This window comes from Anabrus simplex, chromosome 12, assembly GCF_040414725.1.
Source record: "Anabrus simplex isolate iqAnaSimp1 chromosome 12, ASM4041472v1, whole genome shotgun sequence".
NCBI classification, from domain to species: Eukaryota; Metazoa; Arthropoda; class Insecta; order Orthoptera; family Tettigoniidae; genus Anabrus; species Anabrus simplex.
In genome coordinates, this window is record NC_090276.1 from 57,192,384 (window position 1) to 57,216,392 (window position 24,009).

General features: G+C 41.8%; 1 protein-coding gene across 2 annotated transcripts in view; it reads left to right on the plus strand.

Moving 5' to 3' along the window:
* LOC136884061 (UNC93-like protein) overlaps positions 1 to 24,009 on the plus strand; it is a 345,685-nt gene that overhangs the window by 270,581 nt on the left and 51,095 nt on the right. For both annotated transcript variants that reach the window (XM_068229948.1, XM_067156085.2), the window contains exons 2-3: positions 18,125 to 18,868; positions 20,055 to 20,274. In XM_068229948.1, coding sequence (XP_068086049.1) covers positions 18,160 to 18,868; positions 20,055 to 20,274 — 929 coding nt within the window. In that variant the 5' untranslated portion in view covers positions 18,125 to 18,159. The remainder of the gene's footprint in view (positions 1 to 18,124; positions 18,869 to 20,054; positions 20,275 to 24,009) is intronic.

Consider the following 24,009-nt stretch of genomic DNA (forward strand, 5'->3'; position numbering starts at 1 on the left):
CTTCATGGTTTGGAATACATTACTCTTCTACGTATCCTGAGGTATTCCATTCTTATGTCTTAGCTATTCCAGTCTTCTAACTGGTGAGATGGTGGTGATGTTGATTATTGCGCCAAGGGGAAGTACAACTAGACAACCATTTTCTATTAACACCTAATCGGAAATGAAGAAAAAAAGTGTTCTTACACTTTGAGGGGTGAGGGTATTGGCAAAAGAGAGCGATGGAACACGCAAGATGTGAAAATGAAAGATAGGCTTATTTTATGCCTCGCTGAACAGATACCGTCGGATCGAAAGAGAATAAGGGTCGACCAAGAGTTGTTGTATCATCATCATCATCATCATCATCATCATCATCATCATCATGTGTTCTGCACAATTCCAGGTCCAGTGTGCTATGTCTTCTTCCATGTTCCTGATCTTGTGCTTTTCATGTTCTGCCGGGCTGAGTGGCTCAGATGGTTAAGGCGCTGGCCTTCTAACCCCAACTTGGCAGGTTCGATCCTGGCTCAGTCCGATGGTATTTGAAGGTGCTCAAATACGACAGCCCCGTGTCGGTAGATTTACTGGCACGTAAAAGAACTCCTGCGGGACTAAATTCCGGCACCTCGGCGTCTCCGAAGACCTTAAAAAAGTAGTTAGTGGGACGTAAAACAAATAACATTATTATTGTTATTTTCATGTTCTCGTAACTTCCTTCCTTCCTTCCTTCCTTCCTTCCTTCCTTCCTTCAGACCAGGTCATGTATGAATTTTGTCCTCCCTCGTCCTCTTTCCTTCCCTCAGTAGTTCCTTCAAAAAAAACTATTTTTGCTTAAGTTATGTCCAGTCCAAGTCTTCTTCCTTCCGGTCACTGTTCGTATTAAACTACGGTACTCTCGTATTTGAATTAGAGCCGCTTATCACTGCATTTGAATTTAAACATCCTTTTCGAAGACTTCTAGTCTTTGTCTTTTCTTGGTAGTCCAGGCCTCCAGTTCGTACAAGAGCACTCCCTAGGTATAACATTCCGCCAGCCGTTTCCTTAATCCCAATTCATTTTGCAATTAGTCGGATAGGAAAGCTGAAAATTAGGAGCCTGGCACAAATAAATGAGAGTCCCAGAAAGAAAAAAAACACTCTTAGTCGCTAACGAGGACAAGCACGCAACCAGTGCATTACGAAGCGGGATTTACCTATACTCCAAAATGCAAGATGACACTTGTCATAGCACCTCGTCTACACGTCCATTGAAGTCTCTCCGCAAAAATAATTTTAAACGTGCGTTCGTTACAAAAATAATCTTTGGTACAACTTAAGGGAACCAGGGACACATTTTCTAATTTTCCACAATTTTTGAGCAATCACAATGAAATTGATATGGAATATGTAGGACTATTATGAAAAGAATATATCTTAATTTCAACTTAATATCCTTATTAGTTCATGAGATATGATGTACTTTGTGTTTATGACACTCGCGAAATAGGCAACTTTCAAAAAGTTCCCTGCGGGATGGACTTTTACCTGAGAGTTTGAAAACTTGTGAAATGATTCTTCCTTATAATACAAAACAACTCTAGGATGGAATTTTTGATTCACCCTATGTTTCTCAATTAGCTGTTTCAATTTTTTAATTTTATTTCATGTAATTTTCCACTAATTTTCTGTACATTTTGCCTCATAAAATGAGTATGTTGAAGAAGAATGCAAAATCCATCCTATAATTTCTTTGTTAGGTCACATAGAAGCTACATACCGACTTTGGTAAATATAGGTTTAGATTTGACCCGCATGGAACACTGCAGGTTACCAAAAATGGTGTTTTGAGTTAAATGAATTTTAGTTCTAAAACCATTGAAAATTTTCATAATGGCCTTTCCAAATCTCTTAAAATTCACCAACATTATAACTCCTACCCTCCTGTTTCTTCTTGGCTTCCTCCCTGTGTACCTTGAGGATTGTCAGTTCTTTCCTGGCTGTTTTCTTTTGTTGTGTGACTGATCGCTGACTGCAAAATTTTCTTCTTCCATCTCCTTGTGTGGCAAGTTTGTTGGATACTGGTGAAAGTTTATAATTCCTTATAACCATTTTCATTTCTTGTGTTGCACTACATCACATGTATTCTGCAACTGCGTTAGAAACAGCTATTCCAAGTCTTTTTGAGGACAAAGAAGTCTCTTTTGGGCACATTTTCCATTTACATGCATGAAGACTTTCATTGCATTTTGAGTAGCCCCTCTACAACATCTAGACAGAAGTTCTGTTGATGCCAGCCTTTGGTATACAGGCACAATTTTCAGCAGCATTGCAGTTGTGAACTTAACTGACATTTTTTGTGGGTTTTGAGGGGTTTGTCCAGTTGCGATACTCTTGTTGTAGAAGCACCATGATTCAGGTCCTAAAAGGCATTTCTTATGCTTAGGATCTTCATCTGTTGAGGAGTAATGGTATAGTGAGGCATATATTGGAGATTTCATATTATCTGTTGAGGGAATATTTGGACATATTGCCTGCCTATAATAATTTGTGAGCTTCGCAATAGTTGCTTCTTTCAAACTTCCAGGCCCCCTTCCACCAAGTGTAGTTCCTTTTACTTTCCACTCTTTCACCAAATTCCTCAAACCAGTCCCGATCCTTTTTGCAACATGGTTAATGCACTCTTCTTTCTTCAATTGTACATCTGGTCAATATACTGCTTTATTTAAAAGATGGAGAAATGTTTTGGCATCCTTATCAGAAAGCACAGTTGTGTAGCGCATGCCACATTCTTACACTGATCTTTTTCATAAAATATCAGCTGCAAATACTTCCATTGCTACAAATGATCCCTCATAATTCCTCGAGCATTCCCCACATGCTTTATGACCTTCCAGCCATATATTATATTCTGGAGAATCATCACCCAGTTCCTGAGCAGTTACAACACACATGTGACAATATTTAGATAACACATGGTAATCTATAACTAATCCACTCAGAATGTGAATCACTATGCCAATGCCATAGAGAGATGTATGGCCATGCTTGTGCCATGTTCCATCAACTGATACAGCAATGTCAAGCACTTGTTTACCTACATTGGATGGATCTACTTCCTCATGATTTGATATAATATTCACTAAAAATTTCCCACAACTTTGCTTGCAATTCACGAAACTGACCAAAACAAACCCAATAGTAAACAAGGAAGTGTATAGGCTGATGTCAGGCTGTCCACTAACTTATTAAATATATCATTTGATTACAACTCTCAAACATATTAAAATACTACTTCTAAAAACACATAGAATTTTTTCAAGTCAAACATGTCACTAGAATGGATAACATGTTTTGAAATATAAAGTTTTATGTTGACTAAATTATAGGTTGAAGAAGTTCATAACATAGCCAACAGACGGCAGTATATATTCCAATATTCAAAAATTGTTCCATCTCAATGCTACTGTAAATAGGGAATTAATGGTAACAGAAGGGACACGGATAGCCGAGCATACAGAGGAATGGGGGCGTGGTGGAGAATTAAATGACCGTGCAGAGCCATTTAAAACGGCCGTAACTACGCCAAAAATAGTCACAGCGACACAAAACCACTTTTGTTACGTAGAGGAAGGTTAATACAATTTATTTATGCCAGAATTCAAATTTCGACAATTTCATCCATTTACCGAAAAAAATGTGTCCCCGGTCCCCTTAAGAGTCACACAGGGGGAAGAATCGTAGAGCGAGTACTTAAAATGAGAGAGAGGCGTATCATTAGAATAATTATTGTATGCTTACTAAGTTTCTAAATTATTATTATTTCAAGAAGTATTTACGATATTGCACGAAGAATTTGAAGCTCGAAGGATATGAGTAGCTTAACCAAATTGCTGATCAAACAGTTTCTATGGTGGATCAGATGAATATATTTTCTTACGAAAGTGCGGAAAGACAGCATTTTCGTCAAGACTTTCATGCTTTTAGTGTGGAAGTTTTTTCCCACGCACGTTTCCACACGCTTCGTAATAGATGCGCCTACAGTAGAAAATTTATGTTATATATTAACACTTCATTAATACTGTATTAAGTAGTACTGTGGCGGGGTGCATTCTCCTCGTCAGAATCCATATTTTGCAGGTAAATTATGCAGACTGTGACTAAGGAATTGAATGTACTCCTACTGTTTGTAACAGTACACTGACTGCTGTAACCACAACAAACCTGACTCAGAGATCACCTTCTAGAAATGCGTTAGACTACATCTTTCCAGAAGGCTGTTTCGTAAATACAGTATGAAGATTCTCACTTGGCCTGTATATATTTGTCTTTGATCTGTTAAATTAGGTCACTTTAATAGAGAACAGAGTATGTAATTCACTTGCGGAAATGACCATTGCAAAACTCGTACACTTTCGTACTTGTTTTACAATGGAGCCCTCACAGCATTTGTGTTACAATAGATCCTTTTTCCACCTCATCTCTTGAGTTACAAGTAGATGATGTCTCTTCAAAGGCATGGTACTGCAATAAAGAAAGGAACTACATCTCGTGACCAAAAATGAGAAAGACACGTTCTTGTTAAATTGTCCAGAGAGAACTAGTACTCTCTAGTTTTCTTTTTCTTTTTTCTTACACAAGGTTGGCAGTGCCGTTACATATCCCGAGGTGCTTTATAGCTGGTCACTCATACATTATTGCGGAACTAATGAAGAAAGAAATCCAGTGTTCTAAATACAGTACGTACAGAAAACATTAACTCGTATGACAGTCTTTCTTGGTCAGTTGCTCGTAAACAGCCGACACATTAAAACTCCATGGCGGTTTGTTTACCTGATCGCACTTACGCGGGCAGTAACAAGCCAGTGAGTAGATTCGGGTTACATTACACAGGGAACCCACAATTTTATTTCTATAGATATACCACATGAACTCCACCTTAGAGAATTTTTAAAAATTATAATTTTGTCTGTCCACGTCAGATTTCATATTTCGTTTTTTAAATACCGGGTTAGATACAGTATACAAAAGTTGAAATAATATTGCGGAAATGACCTTTGCAAAACTCGTGTACTTTCATACTTGTTTTTACAATGGAGCCCTCACAGCATTTATATTACAATAGATCCTTTTTCTACCTCATCTCTTGAGTTACAAGTAGACGATGTCTTTTCAAAGACTTGGTTAGTTTCTTTGTTTCCTAGGATATCACGGAAAAACAGCTTACATAATTTCTCAAAAAACTTGATTATTTAAGTTTAGGGATGGCAGGATTGTGCACTGGGATATACAATTTGATACGCAAACAGTTCCGTTAAGATTAGCTGCATCGACAAATTGTGCAAAGTGTAATTTTCAATCGTGTATGTTTGATGCATTTTTACCGAACGAGGAGTAATACCGGCAATATTGGCGATAGATTATTTTATTTATTTATTTATTTATTTATTTATTTATTTATTTATTAATGGCTTGTTCAGTGGTGAAGTTAGGGCCTTAGGTCGTCGTAGACTTAACCACATTGTATGTGCCTCTAAAATAAAACAATTACGGTAAAATAATTAAAATTAATAGAATTTAATATTAATTTAAATAAATTACAAACTAAATTACGATTAACTTGAATTATGTCAGTGTTTAATATTAAGAATTAATTATATGATATTTACTTTAAGATCATCGAAATAGTGAGAAATATTGACACCTTAAATTAAAAAAACATTCTTGAAGATGGTGGTGGTAATTATTGTTTTAAGAGGAAGTGCAGCCAGGTCACCGTCCTCTATTAACACTAATCAGAGAGAAAAATGGAAGGGAATACTTCGAGAAATGAAGGTATCGACCAAAGAAGGACAAGGGCCACGGAGAGCGTGAAAATGTGGGATTCCTTAGGATTCGCAAACCTGATAGCCTTGGGGTTGGAAAAGAACAAGATTGACCAAGGGAGGTCGAATTGGATTGAATGAAAGCGAGGAGCCTGGCACAAGTAAGTGGAAGTAATGCCAGGATTCAGCTAAGGGCCCCGTCGTCGCCATCCCACGTTCCCAAGTTGAGAGGCCGTGGGGCCTCATTTAGTCGCCTCTTATGACAGGCTAGGGGTACCATGGGTGTTATTCTACCGCCCTTACCGTCAGGGGAATCTCCCCTAAACATTTTCCAAGCATGGCCCCGAACACATTTTCTAATACCAGTCGCCAGCTGCTACGGGAAAAGAGTTTCGCTCTGCACGAAAAAATGAAGCTGTTTTCAAGCGCGCGATAATCCAATTTGAAAGTCAATTTGTTGAACACACGAGTTCAATGTCCAGACCAACAAAGATTGGATCTGGCAAGTGGCTGGACTTGTTCGTCTCAGGAAGAACTTTCTTTTGCTTCTGCTGGGACACAGTTCATTGTTCGTGTTATGGACATCGCAAGATAGTATCTATTATTCAGCCTCAGAGCCGTTCGTGCCATCAGCTATGTTCTTTTCTGCTTCACCAACTTGTGACCTCTAACAGATCCAGTAGTGCCTTCTTCTGTATCTCGTAGCACACGAAAGTGATAACGATAATGATCGAGATTTGCATTGTGTTCTACACTTGATGGGTAGGATGATTTCTGCAGCGCTGGTCTAAAGGTTAAGGCTATATTCGACTACCATGAAATGTCATCTAGAACCTCAACGACTGCCCTAGAAACTAAGTGATTTATTTTCTCTAAACAGCAACATTAATTGCACAATTATTTTATTTCGCCAGATTTCATTGAGTTTGGCCAGATACAGCAGCAGTTGTTAATTTTGTGCACGTTAGAAAACTTCTCCAGAATATTGTCAATTTTAGAGAAGTAATGCACTCTATTTTGTAACCGGCCCGGCAGTCTAGGGTTTCTGTGTTTGGCTCTTAGCCGGAGGCCACGGGTTCGATTCCTGGTCAGACCAGAAAATTTCACCTGGATCTAGGGACTGGTTTGCGGTCCACTTAGCCTACGTGTTTACAATAATTGAAGAGTTATCTGAGGGTGAGATAGGAAACCCGGTGTAGAAAGCAAATAGTGATGGTCGGGAGGTTTCTTCGTACCAACCACTCGACACCTCGTAATCCGTAGGCCTTCAAGGCTGAGTAGCGGTCGCTTAGTAGGCCGAGGCCCTTCAGGGCTATTTTGCCGTGTTCTTTTTTTATTTTGAACTGCATTGCCACTATGATTTTTATTGGTGATGGTGGTGATTATTATTGTTTTAAGAGAAAACACAACATGACAACCATATGTAGGAGGTCCGACACTACGAAAAATGAAAGCGTTGGCCAGAGAAGATGATAGCTATGAAGGGCATGAAACCGAAAGACTCCTTAGGCTTCGCAATCCTTAAACCGTTGGGTTTGGAAGAGAACAAAATTTGACCAAGGGAGATTGGTCAATAAGGATGGAAGTGAGAAGTCTGATATAAGTAAATGGAATCAGTTTTAGACTCAGCTAAGGAGCTGTTTGCGAACGCACTTTCCCAGTCTGATAGACCCTGGTTCCCTTTTTAGTCGCCTCTTACGACAGACATACCGTGGATGTATTTTACCGCCCCCACCCACAGATGGTGATACAAGAAAGAAAATGAAAGCACTGCGAGGCTCAGGTAGGAGCCCTGAGGTCTCCATGTTCATCACGGAATAAATAGGTATCTTGGCTAGGGATAATTATCTACATCAAAAGACGGAGCAGAAAACGTAATCACAGGAGTAATGGGAACTTGAAAAATTTAACTGATTACATACAAGCGAGAGAGTGAAAATTTTGAAATTAGTTCCGCAGATTAAAGGATGAAGGCTAATTGACGCTGAAGGTCACAGAGTTGTTACTGCATATGTAGGAGGGTATGTCTGTCGCCAGCGCAGACTGGGACAAGGATCATTTCAGTTAGGAAACCTGTTATACCAAGTACACCTAGAAGATCACAATTCGATAAGCAAACAGGGCTTTGTAAGTTATCTTCTTCCTCTTCTTCGTCTAGGTGCAAAGGATCCGACATATTTGAATAATTAATTTTGTCGTTTGAAACGGTAGGTTGTTGCTACGATAATGATTGTCCTTTCTTAATTTAGCTTTACGTCACACCGACACAGGTATGTCTTATGGGGACGATGGAACAGGAAAGGGCTAGCAGTATGAAGGTGGTGGTGGTGGTGATGATTATTTTTTTAAGAGGATGTACTGAACAACTAGGCAACCATCCTCCATCAGAGAAAAAATGGAAGGGATCCAACATTTCGAAGAACTAAGATATCGGCCAAGGAAAGACAAGGGCCACCCCTAACTTCGCCACTGCTACAATGAAATAAATAAATAAATAAATAAATAAATAAATAAATAAATAAATAAATAAATAAATAAATAAATAAATAAATAAATAAATAAATAAATAAATAAATAAATAAAAAGTCTCCCTAGGCCTTGAATGCTCTAATAGCGTCGGTGTCGGGAAAGAACAAGTGTTGACCAACGGAGGTCGGATAGGATAAATGAAAGTGAGGAGCCCGACACAAGTGGAAGCAATGCTAGGACTCAGCTAAAGGCCCCGTGGTCGCCGACCCGCGCTCCCATGATTAGAGCTCCTGGAGTCCGTTTTAGTCGCCTCTCACGACAGGCAGGGGTGTATTATTCTACTGCCCCCACCCCCACGGAGGGGGGGGGGGCAGTGGGAGGGAAGCGACTGTGGCCTTAATTAAGGTACAGTACTCCCAGCATTTTCCTGGTGTGGAAATTGGAAGCCTCGGAAAACCGTCTTCAGGGCTGCCGACAGTGAGGATCGAACCAGCTGTCTCCCGAATACAAGCTCACAGCTACGCGTCCCTAACCGCACGGCCAACTCGCTCGCCCATCATTGACTTCTACTTTGCCGGGCTGAGTGGCTCAGACGCTTGAGGCGCTGGCCTTCTGAGCTCAACTTGGCAGGTTCGATCCTGACTCAGTCCGGTGGTCAGATACGTCAACCTCGTGTCGGTAGATTTACGGACACGGGACTAAATTCTGGCACCTCGGTGTCTCCGAAAACCGTAAAAGTAGTTCGTGGGATGTAAAGCAAATAACATTATTATTATTATTATTATTATTATTATTATTATTATTATTATTATTATTATTATTATTATTATTATTATTATTATTATTATTATTATTGCCTCTATTTCCTCTGCTTGTCTTGTCAGTCCCCCCATTTTAGGATCCTGAAGTTGTCGGCTGCTTTGGGGCGTGATAGTCGAGTAACTTTTCACTAAGTCGGTGGTGGTAGATCAAAGGGCATGAAAATGAGAGACTTCTCAGGTCTCGGAAACCTAATAGCGTCGGGGTCGATAAAGAATTGACCAAGGGAGGTCGAACAGGAGAGATGAAAGGGAGCAGACTGGCACAAGTAAGTGGAAACAATGCCAGGATTCGGCTAAGGGATCCGTGGTCGCCAAACCACGTTCCCAATTTAAGAGCCCCTTGAACCAGATATGGACTATTATAGTTGCATAATCTATTTTCTCTTATCCCCTGAAAGAAATAGGGTATCTAGTGAAGAAAGGGATCTTTCATTCTGGTCATGTGTTCTTGACAGTGAATGGTCCTCCCATCATCTGTGGCGTCAGCCTTCGTTGTTACATCATTGACCAGTTGCTACACGGCCAACGTCCATCTTCAGACCAGTTCCCTGTCCGGCCGCCTTGTGATCATCAGGCTCATTACCCTGTTTTTGTTCCGGCACTGGCTCTTCCATCAAGATGTGCGATTCTCAGCTAATGGACATTTTATTGTTCTCCTATTATGGCCACCTTAACTCATCGCTCTTTGAGGTGCCCGGAAATATTAGATGTTTATGAATGTAATTTGCAAGGCGCGGAGGATCAAACCTTCAGCATTGCTGCTTATTAGTATCAGAGACATTACAAAAACAAACAAGTCGACAAACTCGGACGTTCAAGTATCTACGATTTTAAAATATATGTTTATTGTAAACACTGAAAAACCAGACGAGGTTGAAGTTGAAATGTAGAAGATTCAAGCGTAAGAATATGAGATTTAGAAGTGCCCATTCTTTCTCTTTCTATCCCAGAACTTTCGTTCTTATCCACGCATATGGTCAATAAGTTTTTTAATTTCATTTCTGCGTTGAACCTGACTAGACTAAAGCATGCCTTCAATTCCTTTCATTTTAAAATATCACTGGAAAAATAAGCATATTATCTTCTCTGTATTACTGTACACTATTCCTGATATTCCTGCTACCGGCAAAAAATAGCAAGGGAAATGCATTCTTCAAATCCTCTGCTCGTCTTCTAAAATTCGACTTGGTGGTGGTCACTTTTTTAGGAGGAAATAATTAGGCATCCAGCCCCTAGGCTGAGTAATCAACATACATTTCACTATAAGGGACCAATTCCTAAGAATTCTGGATCACTTTTAAAGCTGTATTTGTTTTGTTTTTCTTCCTTCTGGTGTGAAATATACTTTTTCCCTTATGCGACAGTGGTTTTTTAGCGGCGATATAGATTTGTATCCACAGCCATTTGCAGTTCGTAAATCACAACTGGAAGATTAATATTATAAACAGGGGTATTTATTTACTTATTTACTGCGCACTACAAGATTTTTAATCCCAAGTACAGTGGCAATTGTTTACATGTGTTTATTAGACTGATTTGAAACATTGAAAATGAATCTAATATCCGAACTATTCTAATATTATATTTACAATGAGAAACAAACAATATTTCACATCTAATTTAATATTTTCAAGAATAAAAAAAAATTAATTTCATACCTAAACTATTATTTTTCTTCTAGTTCTAACATTTATAGGATAGGGTTTAATGCAGAAAGTTTGAAGTACATTTTGTGGTTCAAATCAGCATTACAAGTTATTTAGAGAGTTTTCACAGAGATGGTGAATTTTGTAAAAACAGGTCTAGAGGTACACGGAAATCTAAAGAATTATTTTTCTGAACTGCACTGTCGTAGACACTGCATAACTTGTAGAGTGGGGGATTTTTGTGAGCGGTTGTTCCGACTTTTCTATTCTGAAAAGTTACATTTGTCCTGGCATTAAAGCGGGGCACGTCAAAGCTCAAGAGGCATACAAAGTCAGGGTTGTCAATAATAGAATTTACAGTTTTGTACAGAAATTTCACGTCATCTTCTCGTCTCCTCAGTTCCAAGCTTTCTATTTAAAAGTTTAGGAGAAATTCTTTATATGCTCTAGGCTATGTATTAATACTGTGTTAAGAAACATCATTTTATTAATTAATGTGTGGATTTTCATGCAACTCTTTAAACAGGAACGTTGCGTCGCCTTGATAAAGCTTTCTACTCGTTTGAATCTGAGCTATTACTACTATACAAATCCGCTGCCAATTATAATTGAAGCAATGTTTTTTCCTCACTCATGATGGCAATTATGGCAGAAGAAGCGCCATGCCATAATGACTAAATTATAGTTGTTGTTTGTGGTGGTATTCTACAAGGAATAAGGGAAACCACAAGGGGGACATCAATTTTATCGAAGAAATTTTATGCTTGGGTGTAGTATACAGCACTGCTTCACAGGGACGTTTGGCGGTTTGCCGCTACAGCTGGGCGTCAGACTTTTTCAACTCTGTGGTCTTAATACTCTCGTGTAGGACTCTACTGGGAACCCTGGTTGGGGATCGCTTCTCTGCAAGGAGAACCACCGGGACGAACTTTTCCGTACTCCCACATTGCTGAGGCGAATAACAGACCGGCTGAGTGCTGCGTTGGGCTGTTCTCTTGAAAGGATGATAAGAACTGGAACTGCTCAGTTATGTTGCAAAACTGCTCCACTCATTACAGAACAAAAGGATCGATAAAGATAGAACACGTGAACAAGTACACTTGTGATACACAACACAGCTGGAGAAACAACAAAAAAGCGTGTGGTTTATTTGTCACCGATGTTGATATTGTGTCACTAATAAGATAAATCTACGATAGGGTGATAATCTTGGTGTAGTCTCCCTGCGTACTTCATAATAAATGGCACACATCACATGTAGTGAGTGATACTAAACGAGATCTCGAAATGTTAGAACAATCGTGATAAAATGTTCATACTTTCCACCTTCCAAGAAGAATCACATTCAATGCAATTATTGTTAAGAGAGGATGATGGTCGACGGTGAAAACTGTTTTAAGAGGAAATTACAACTGGACAAACATACTTTAACACTAATCAGGCGTCAAATAGAAGAATGAAGGTATCGGTCAAAAAAGAAGGGTGTGAAAATAAGACTCCCAAGGCCTCCAAAACATAATATCGTCAGTTGGAAGAAAACAAGAGTTGGCCAAGGGAAATAGGATAAGTGAGATTGAGGTGAAGAAGCTGACACGAGTAATGCCAGAATCAGCTACAGACCTGTAATAGAAACACACTCGTGAGCCCCTGTTCAAGACAAAGAACGGTCGGCTTCTTTTTTAGAAGGTCATTTAGCTGAGAATTCACACAGTGTGTTTTGTTGTGATGTTCACACGCGCTTACAGACACAATCACGCTGATACTTATCTGTTGTATAGAAGAACCTTCACATGTGACGTGAGGTCATACCCACAGATGTGTTCACCAGCTGGAAGGCTTCTTTTATGTTCTGGATACTTCTAGAACTATCCTGCTCGGTCGTGGTGGTGATTATTGTATAAAGAGGAAGTACAACGGGGCAAAAAGCAAAGTCATCTCCGTCTAGGCCACAGAGGCCCTTGGAGGGGTGGAAGGTAAAGGTTTCCCCTATTCGTAACCTCGACACTTGATGGGCAGAGTGGTTAGCTCTACGTACGGCCGCTTTGCCCCCAGGAATTAACCTGGTACCCTTTGGTGTAGGATGAGTGAACCTCAGGGCCATGTGCAACCCCGGAAGTGGGAATCTCGTTTCTTAAATTTTACGACTTCCTGACGGGGATTCGAACCCACGTCCTACCGGGCGAACCGGGCACGCCTTCACCGCCTCGGCCAGGCAGGCTCTCACAACAGGGCAGCCATGTTCTATTAACATTAATCAGAGAGAGAGGAAAAACTGAAGGGGTCTGACACTTCGAAAAATGAATGTATCGGCCAAAGAAAGACAAAGACCACGAAGGGCGTGAAAAGGAAAGACTCCGGAGGTCTCGATACCAAATACCGTCGGGGCGGAAAAGAACAAGAGTTGACCAAGGGAGGTCGAATAGGATAGATTAAAATGAGGAGCCTGGCACAAGTAAGTTGAAGCAAGGCCACGACTCAGCTAAGCACCCCGTAGTCGCCAACCCATGCTTCCAACTTAAGAGCTCCTGGGGCCCATTTTAGTTGCCTCTTACGACAGGCAGGCGATACCGTGGGTGTTATTCTACCACCCGGCCCACGGGGGCGGGGTGAGAGGGCGAAACTCAGTGCCGGCACCTAGCCTACTCCTGTCGAATAGCACCAAGGGGTGTGCTCAAGGTTGTACGTTCCCATCCGACAGACGAATCACCAACAGCATCATATGCCCTCACTCCATATGAACACTGCGGAGAGGTTTGGAATTTAATCCAGGTTTTTGGCACGCAATCTAGTGATTAGAAATTGTATACCACCATCTCTTGTACCCTGCCGGCCAACATTCTGATGGTGAACATATTTTCGACCAACGGGAGTCGAACCGCCGGGCTAACTTCGTATAATAGACTTCACGCCTTAACGATCATGGCAACCAGGCGGGCTTCTCTAAGTACATCTTTATGCATAATTTGCTACTTTGAGTCGGTATGAGGGAGACATTGCTACAGTTTTCATTTCCAGTGTTTGTAAACACTTCGCATAATTCATGCGCACATTTTCTTCCAGTTTATGCGCAACTCACAATGGGTTACCTTAAATGTTTTCGGGCAACTCTGCCATCCCCGAGTGGAGCGACTCCAGTCAGTATAAACACGGACATAAATTTCGCTTATTGCCTTGAAAGCCACAAGAGTTCCAAGAATCCTTGTTGGAGATCCATTGTGTCAGAGTTAATTTTGTGTTCTCTCGAGTGAAGGTCGTGTGAGACGTAATTAAGACGCTCACTGTCTTAGCCCACATGCTCAGTCACCACCCACGATATGCATTGCACTCTCACATTTCTTTTACTTTCTTCTCGGCCAGCTCGCCCGTTCGCCCTACTTCACAGCACAGACAACAATCTCGCTTCACTTTAACTGTTGGTAACTAATATTTTGTTACTTTTTAAACTCAAATTTCTTTCCTCCCTTTCATCCGCTATGCAAATGGCACCGTGATACTACCTGACAATAATTTAGAAGACCTTAATTTCATCAACGAAGTAGCAAGGAGTTTGGTCTTAAAGGTTCAGAAAACTAAATTCATGATCATAGATGGCGGTGATTACTGTTTTAAGAGGAAGTACAACTGGGCAACCATCCTCTGTATAAAACTGATCGGAGAGAAAAATGGAAGGGACACGACACTTCGAAAAATGAAGGTATCGGCCAAAGGAAGATAAGGGACACGAAGGGCGTGAAAATGAAAGACTTAAGTAATTTTTCCTTATTTTGTATTTACGTGCGTAATTTCTTCAAATTGCGCGTGAATAGTCATTTTCAGCTATTTATTTTATTAATTTCTTATTTTAAGATATTTTGCTCTGTTCTGCGGCATTATATGATCATTTTTGTACGATTACGCCATTTAATCAATCATCAGAGTACTGGAACTTCAGAAGTTTCAGCTGGCAGTTTTCAACATGCAGGCAGACATTCGGTGCTTATTTACATTCGAGAAAGGTGACCAGTTATTCTGTTTGAAAGAACTTGTAGAAAAATGTTTTGTATCTGTTGTTATATTTATTCCATTACGAATTAAAGATAGTGTTGGCTGCGTACATATTTACTGGTCATCGTCCCCATAAGATCTATATATGTGTCGGTGCGACGTAAAGCAAATTGTAGTTTTAAATTATTCTTGATGATATTTTTGTCATTTTATGGATCTTTTTATTTGCCACTTATTCGTCATTATTTAGTGTTTCCCACTTGATCACCCTCATTATATCTTTCGACTTCCTCTTCATTCTTTCGTAGCTTCCTCCTGTTTTTCTTATATCGTTTAATATCTGTTCCTTTTTCTGTCCTTCACTATCTGTAGCAAGCGTCTTTCCTCTCCAACTGTATTTAACACATCTTCATTCCCCACTCTATTTGTCCAATATTTCGCCACATCAACATCTCAAATGCTTCATTTCTTCTTTCATCGTCCAGATTCTGTCCTATACAAAGTAACACTCCACACCAAGCACTTCACCAGACGTTTCCTCAAGCTACCACGCAGCAGTCTCTTCTACCTCTTTAATGCTTCTCTATCCTTGACCTTGCATACCCTCCCTTATCCAGATTTCCAGCAACCTATTTCAATCACATCTTACGCCTGATACAACTGATCATAAAAGGAAAGCTAGAAAAGGATAATGAGGAGGTGGGTTGAGAAAATTATACTGGACGGGAAACCTTCATTTTTTGAAGGATCGAAACGACAATGCATACTATGCTTTGCTTTACGTCACACCGACTTCATCAGAAGTCCAGTGCGAGGATGGAAAGGCTTCCCTTTTTCCTTCCGATTAGTGATAAGGGAAGATGATTGCCCAGTTGTACTTCCTGTTAAACAATAAATACCACCATCACCACCGAAAGAAAGGGACGGGCATGAAGATAGACACCCTACACTTCGCAAACCTAGTACAATCGGGATCGGAAGAGAACAAGGGTTGACCAGGAGAGGTTGTAGAAAAGACGAACGTGAGGAGACTGACACAAGTAAGCTGCCAGACTCGGGTATTGGCCCATTGATCATCAGCCCAAGTTCATAGTCCCTTGGGGTTCTCTCTCGCGTCGTACGACACGCAGGGATGCCGTGGGTGTAGCTACAAGTTACTTGTAGCTATGCCAGAATCAGCTCCTGTCACCAACTCACGCTCTCCCTCTGAAGCTGAAGCTGAGATCACCTGAAACAAGAACAAGAACGTCTGTCAGAGCTCGAAGAATAATGACGAAACACAGGCGACTGGAAGCGCTATCACACTCGCCTTGTATGCCATAAACATTGAGCTCTTGGTGGGAGAAGCCGTCTGGCTGCAGCTGGATATGATGTTGCCAGATGGGAAGGTCCAAATAAAACTAAACATGCCCGATAGATCCCGACTTTCAGGAGGAAATAAGCACCTGCATAGCAGATTTTGAATGTGCAAACATTGTTTTTATTGACACAACTGGCATAGGTAAAAAATAAGAGTTAAATTATTCTATATGCGAAAATGGACATGTTCGGTTTTGCTCAGACGTTAGCAGGATATGATCTTTTATTGCTCAGACGCTAGCAGGACTTGTTCATTTAAACAAGGAAGAAAGGTGGAGAGGCGGGTGACAAATACTCTCCTTATGATTGGTGGTTCGAACATGTTCTCATGTGTTCGGGGCCAACACTTAGACATGACTGCATTAGTTCAGACCCAGATTTTTGTACTTTCAATGTTAGGAGGCTCTGTTTTGTTCTGGTCAGATTTAAGTTGAGAAACTGTTTCAAAAACAACGCTTAATAAACGGTTTATTATAATGTTCGATTTTTCTTGGGCGTTCCTCATATAGTAGTAATCCGCGTTGGTATGTATTGCCATTTCATGCTAAAGCAAGCTTTTCTGAAAACACTTGGCTATCTCCCTATCACGAGTTGAATAGGTAAGTCCTCGTCTAGCTGATAGTACTATCACTCGCTCCATGTCGTATCTGCTTCAAATTCTTAAGCGAACCGCCCACGCATTCTGGTCACGGCGAAAACAACAAACTACAACCAGTGAAGCTCTCTTGTGGAACGGCGGAGAAAGTCTATAATAGCTGTACGTAGTCTTCTTAGCAAAATACTGCTCTCTTTTAAAACTCTTCTTCTCACAGCATGACAGAATTAGGAAACTATGTAATACATTTGTCGTTTTTTATTCAGGCAGGATATGAGAAGAAGTTGAGGATGATTATCTTCGCATTCATAGTCTTATCGCGAGTAGATTACTGCATTAATGAATCGGTACTAATATTTTTTCCCCTGTTACTGTTCTAAATGGGTCGTTTATTGAGAGGTATAAAATGGCAGGGAGGGAGTCAGTTGCGTGAAAATATAAACTTCCTGACAAAAAAAAAAAAAAAAAAAAAAAAAAAAAAAATCGAAGCATCCGGAGGGGGAGGAGGAAAAGAAATGAACCTTCACGTGTTGAAAGGGTGCGTGATATTATTTCAGTGATTACAAAACCGAGTCGAATTCACAAAGACCTTGGCAGTACGAGCCCACTTATCTGTATGACGTTGCACCCCCTCTGATCTGGATGCATGCACTGATTCGGTTCGGAAGGGTGTCATAAAGCCGTTGTATCCTCTCCTGAGGCAGGCTGGCCCACAACTGTGGTAAATGGTCCTTGCTGTCCTGGTTACTGGCACTGGGACGGAGTTGACGTCCGAGCTGATCCAAAACATGTGGGGATCTTGCTGGCCATGGGAGTATCTCAGCATCACTCAAGACAGTTCATAGAGACACGTGCCGTGTTTGTCCTGTTAAAAAATAGCACCGCGATACTGTCGCATTAGAGGTAATGAGGACGTCCGTGACGTACCGTTGTGCCGTCAGTTCCCTCAATCACTACCAGCCGTGACCTGAGGTGATACCTGATGGCTCCCCACTCCATGACTTAAGGAGTAACAGTGCTGTTCCTCTCCAAAACAGTGGCAGAATAGGACCTCTCCCCAGGTCGCCGCCATATTCCGGGGTAGTGCAGAAACGCGATTCATCGTTCAACACAATGCGGGGTGGCCGGCCAGTTCATGTGTCACGCTCCCACTCTTTCTCTCTCGCACACACATTACTTCCCCACCTCTACCTGCTACCCGCCGCTTACTCCTGTCTGCGCGGTGCTTAAATGAACAGACTCTGGCATCCCTAAACAGGAGCTAAGTATATGACTGAGCATCTAATTTTGATATGGCTGAATAAAACATTCCTACTGAAGTCGTCGTACCAAATCTCGAAACAGATCAGACATTCATGAAAGGGTTTCCTTGTTAGCATAATCCATCTGTCATCTGCCGAATTAATCTTTGTAATGTGTCTCATGTGCAGTGTTTGGACTAACAAAGTCTTTTCTCTGTTTGTTTCAGCATCAGCCGACGCGTTCATCCCGCACGGCGACACAATGGTGGCTTCCTTCGACGACCGTTCACCTCCCAGTGCGGGGAATGATACAAAAACCAAAGAAGATACGGACGTAGCCGTATACTCCGTAAGCGGCGGGTACGCTAACGAAGCCTTCAAAGACGACGGCGAGATAAAGGCGGGAGATGATATCGTGAAACCTCCCGCAAATTCAAAGATCGACGAGGAAGAAGCCAACAACAATGACGGGAAGTGTCGGCTCTCGCGGAAGGAGAAATGGAGAATATTGAAAAACATTGCTGCTGTGAGTCTGGCGTTCATGGTGCAGTTCACGGCCTTCCAGGGCACCGCCAACCTGCAGAGTTCCATCAACGCTCGAGATGGTCTGGGAACTGTGTCACTGAGTGCGATCTACGCGGCACTGGTTCTCTCCTGCATATTCGTACCAACGTTCCTCATCAAGAGACTGACCGTCAAGTGGACGCTCTGTATCTCCATGATGTGCTACGCCCCCTACATCGCCGCGCAATTCTACCCCAGGTTCTACACTCTGGTCCCGGCTGGTGTTCTCCTGGGTATCGGCGCGGCGCCCATGTGGGCCTCCAAAGCTACCTACCTCACACAAGTTGGAGGCGTCTACGCTAAGCTCACGGACCAAGCTGTAGATGCCATCGTCGTCAGATTCTTCGGCTTCTTCTTCCTCGCCTGGCAGACGGCTGAGCTGTGGGGCAACCTCATCTCTTCTCTGGGTAAGTTAACACAAATAGCAGTATTGTTTCTCTCTCAAACAAGGTAGCAGGTAGCTTGCTGGCTACTGATCAGTAGTAGTGGTGATTGTTGTTTCAAGAGGCAACCATCCTCTCTGAAAAAAAATAAATATAAACAAAAATCTGCTTCAGTGAAAGTCTAGAGGGTGACGCCGTCTCTCAGGCCAAGGATATTTGATTCGGTGAAGGAGATGTTCGGTGAGGGTGAAGGGGTTGGCGACCGTTGTCCATACTAGGAACTGCCCCGCCGTTCACATTAGTGCAGGAGAACGGAAAACCACGGAAAACCATTCTGAGGACAGCCGACGGTGGGGACCACACTCTTTCCGCCCCCTGAAAGCAGAGCTGTAGATCCATGGTTTAGTAGTGACCACTGGAACGGCCGAAGCAGACTCTGCTTCACCCGACCCGCGTTTCAAGCTGAACGGCGCTACAGGCGGGAAATGCTTTGAGTTAGGGAAAGGAATTTTGACACCATTTCGTAGGACATTTATTTTATTACTGAATAGTTGTTCTGAAAATGCAGATACGATCTCATTTACTTTGAAGAAAGTGTTTGATTTACGCCTTCATCTTGAGCAATGATGACAGGATGATTCGCAGTCATTTCATTGACATCGCATTTTTCTAACGTTCCAAATCCTCTAAGGTAACACGTAACCTCTGCATTGACAGGGATTCATTTGAGTGCATTCACCATTATTTTAATCATTGCAATTTATACGGAAATTTCACTCATTTCCGATCCGAAAGGAACGCTATAAGCAGTATTTGGAAGCGTTATAGCAGGGTAATATAATTCAGAATTATAAGTTACCGGTATATGAAACTTCTACCATTGTCCTTACGAGAAGAGGGGCCGATGACCTATCTGTTAGGCCTCTTTAAACAATAAACATCACCTTATCAGAAGCACCTAATGAACGGCAAAGAGTTTAAAGCGGGAGGTTTCATCGTATCATTTTCAACCTCAGAAAAATCATGGCTTGATATAATTTTCCTAATTCTGGATTTAAGATTGCGTCCACCACAAAAGTTCTAATTGCAATAAGAGTGTTTGCTTTGCGTTGTATAAAACAGAATAATGTTGTAAATGAGAGAAACAAAATAATATAATTTTGAACCACATTATTCTATAACTATGATCGTTTTTCTTTCCATGGCGCAGTTCTCTCGTCTCCGCACGGAGCGGCGCAGTCCCATGGGAACACGACGTCCACTGAACACCTCAAGTTCTGCGGCGCCAACTTCTGCTTGTCAGCCAGTCAGGGAAATGACAACTTGGAACGTCCTCCTGACAGCGAAATCTTCGAGATCAGCGGCATCTACTTATGTTGTGTCATTGTCGCCGTAGCTATGGTGGCGATCTTCGTCGACCCTCTCTCCAGGTGAGTTCCTCGATGGGTGAATATGAGGGGAAACTGGAAACATCCGCTAAGCAAGGCCTTGCTGATCATCTGTTTGTGACAGACGTGCCAACTCTCCTGATTTACGCGCCTAATTTTTCATCCTTTCTCCTGACCGCAGAAACCGAACTCCCGATTCTGAGAATTAGTATAGCCTGATATACTTGTGTTGTTTGGAAAACCCGCCCTTCTCCTTCATTCTGTTTACTGGTAGAGAGAATTGTTCTGTATTGGTAGGGAATTCTTAAATATGACGGTCTCTCTAAGGTGATATTTGCCATGTTATATGAAGTTAGACGATGTTTTTACACATTTACAAGGACAAGAATTGAGTTCAGATCAAAGCTTCCTTAGAAAACTTGGAATGATGATTCATTCAGTTTTACTACTAGGTGCACCATGCAGCTAGTGGGCAATGTTTTCATCTGACGCGTAGTTCGCTTCTTTTGGTTTACTGGCCCGTTGAAGCCTCTGCCCCTCTTTGCAGATTCATTTTTGGGTAAGTTTGGTTCGCGCCTGCGTAGAACCTACTATTTCTTACCACGCACAGAACGGGAGATTCGGGCATTGGCGAAGCTAGCCGCTACGAAGGGAAACACACGAAGGTTATAGTCGGCGTACGTAACATTGGTAGTTCTTCTGAAACACTGAATTTTGCGAGTAATATTATATTTTCTCAAATGTCCCTAACTGAAAAGACCGAGATAAAAGTACTCGGTCGAAGGGCATCTCATTTAAAACTCGGAACAAGTGGAACAATACCAAGGCGCGAATATCGGCATAGATCCCAGCAACGGGTGTATACAGAACACGAATGTTTGTGCGACTGCGAGTCAAATAACGAGGTTTTACTGTTTTCCGTATCTGTTGTTCGGACTTGACTTGGACGAAAGCTGGTGGAACAGATTTCGAACACTTGAAAGAAGGAAATTAAAAACACGATAGTTCCTCCCAACATATTAATTCATGTGTGGAATGTAGGAGTATGGTGAATCATGTGTGTGTTTTTAAAGGCCCTACAGACACCTGATTTGGTCGGGCAATCAGGTGGATTTGGTGAGATCAGGCGCTAAATCAGGTTTTGTGTAGTTATGTCGTCGTGATTAATACCACTAGGTGATCGGCGCCAGGAGCATGCGTGGCCTGTGATTAGTCCCGCTATGTGAAGAACACCATGGGTCTGTGGTCCCATTATGCGTGTCATACCATGGTTCTGCATTACCTGTTATTAGTAGGAGGAACACGACGGTTCTGCTTTACCAGTGATAAGTACTATAATGTGGGGCTGGTAGCCTGGATTTGGACCCATTTTTATAACCAGCATCATCTCAGAATTGGATCCACTGATCGTTTTGGATTCATGGTCATTTTTGCATCATCATTCGCTTTATATTTTACTCAGTGGATACATTTTGAAGTGTTAATTGTCGTTGCACCTCGTACCATTAGGGACGGATGACCTAGCCGTTAGGCCCCTAGATAATCATCATCAGTTAAGTCGTTAGACGAAACTCTTATCATGAAGTCAGGTGGATACGCCATCCGACCGCCTGACCACCTTACCACATCAGGCAGGTCGGCTCGTCAGTTGACCAGAGCAGTACGTGAAGTACGTGATTACTGAGCGCGAAGTTATTGCGGAGTTTTTGTGGGATACGTCGAGTAAGCAGTATAGTAACAAGGATGCCAGAAATCAGGTTCTTGAGGTCCTGCTGGAGAAATTAAAGGTTATAGAAAGCGACGCAACGATTGTAACAGTGAAGATGTGGTGGTGGTGATTATTGTTTTAAGAGGAAGTACAACTGGGCAACCATCCTCTATATAACGCTAATCAGAGGGAAAAAATGGAAGGGATCCGACACTTCGAAAAATGAAGATATCGGCCAAAGTAAGACAAGGGCCACGAAGGGCGTGAACATGAAAGACTCCCTAGCCCTCGCAAACCTAATAGCGTCGGGGTCGGAAAAGAACAAGAGTTGACCAAGAGAGGTCGGATAGGATAGATGAAAGTGAGGAGCCTGGCACCAGTAAGTGGAAACAATGCCAGGACTCAGCTGAGGGCCCCGTGGTCGCCAACCAACGCTCCAAAGTTCAGAGCCCCTGAGGCCCCTTTTAGTCGCCTCTTACGACAGGCAGGGGATACCGTGGGTGTTATTCTACCGCCCCCACCCACAGGGGGATAACAGTGAAGAAGAAAATAGGAGCGCAACTCATCACGGTATCAGTCGACTCGCTCGGTATAACGATGTTCGTAGTCCATTGTCAAATAATTACGGAAGTTTTAATGTTGAAAACATTTCTTGGCAGACAAAGTAGGGGCCCGCTTGCCATGAAAAACGTAAAATTAAGCAATTTCCTAACTTGTGCCAAAAGTTGAAGGGCTAAAGGGTCCGGAAGCGTTTCAAATTGTGAGTCTTGGACAGCTCTATCAAACTAGAAAAACATATTTCGAAAATCACTTCCGGCCTAAATGCAGTTCCGGAAAAACGGCCTAAAATAACTTGTTTCTGTACTCATTTTCTTTTTGATTCGTGCTCTTTGGTTCAGTACCCTCGGGCGTTGTTTTTTTATTGAAAAATGTCCACACCGAATGTAGTTATAAGGGCTTAAATGAAACTCCTGCATTGACTCACATTAGCGCTCGTAGTGGTGCTTAAGTGAAACAATGCATTGACTCACATTAGCGCTCGTAGTGGTGCTTAAGTGAAACTCTGCATTGACTCACATTAGCGCTCGTAGTGGTGCTTAAGTGAAACTCTGCATTGACTCACATTAGCGCTCGTAGTGGTAGGAAAAGGCAAACTGCTAATCTAAACCACCAGATAACGATGATTAAGAAAATAATGTTTAGGAATGAATATAGCATACATTCTCATACTTAATTTTATCTTATTTAGGTAAAATTCGCAGCTCATATTCCTAGGACGTTTTCAGCAGTGAGTTGCTTGTCTGAAGAACTACAACTGTAGATGTATTATTTCTTTTTTTCACATTGGTTAACGATGCTACAAGCGCGACCCCAACCTTTCGGCATGTTGTGTGTTTTCTATTGAGGAGCCAAAGACAACTGATGAGATCCGTCGCTTATTCAGGCCGTCTGTTGACAACACCTGATTTGGTCAGGCTGACTGGCGGGCCTACAAATCAGGTCGTCTGCAGAGCCTTTTAGTAAGAATGTGAAGTTGTGTCAGTCCTGCTGAGTAGCCGATACTGGTCGAATGGCTTTTCCAGTGACTCCACCGACCTATCGCAGCATTTTCATCTCGGCAACATATAAGGCCACCGTCAAGACATATTTCCACGCTTGTTGTGAAATGTGTATACTTTTCTCTGTTCGGGAACGGAGTCATTTTCTGAACGTAAACTACCTCCAGCGACGCCATCACAATGTGTAGCTGTCAGAAGAAGAAAACGGGTCCTACTAATCTAGTATTAATAACGCCTAAGGCTTCCTCCGCACATGACGTAGCGCTGTTCAGCAACTATAGGGGTTTCCCCATCGACTGTATGCAGTACATTCTGGTGTGATCACAGTGGCAAACATATAATACTTGGATGGCAATACATAGTGTTGCTAGTATGATACGAAAATAATAATAATATCTACAACAAAAAGTGATTACCTAAAAATTTCAAAATATAACACAACACAGTAGTCAAACCGGAATGCATATACCGAATGACAATCTGAATAAATTAGAAGTACTGGAAAGAAAA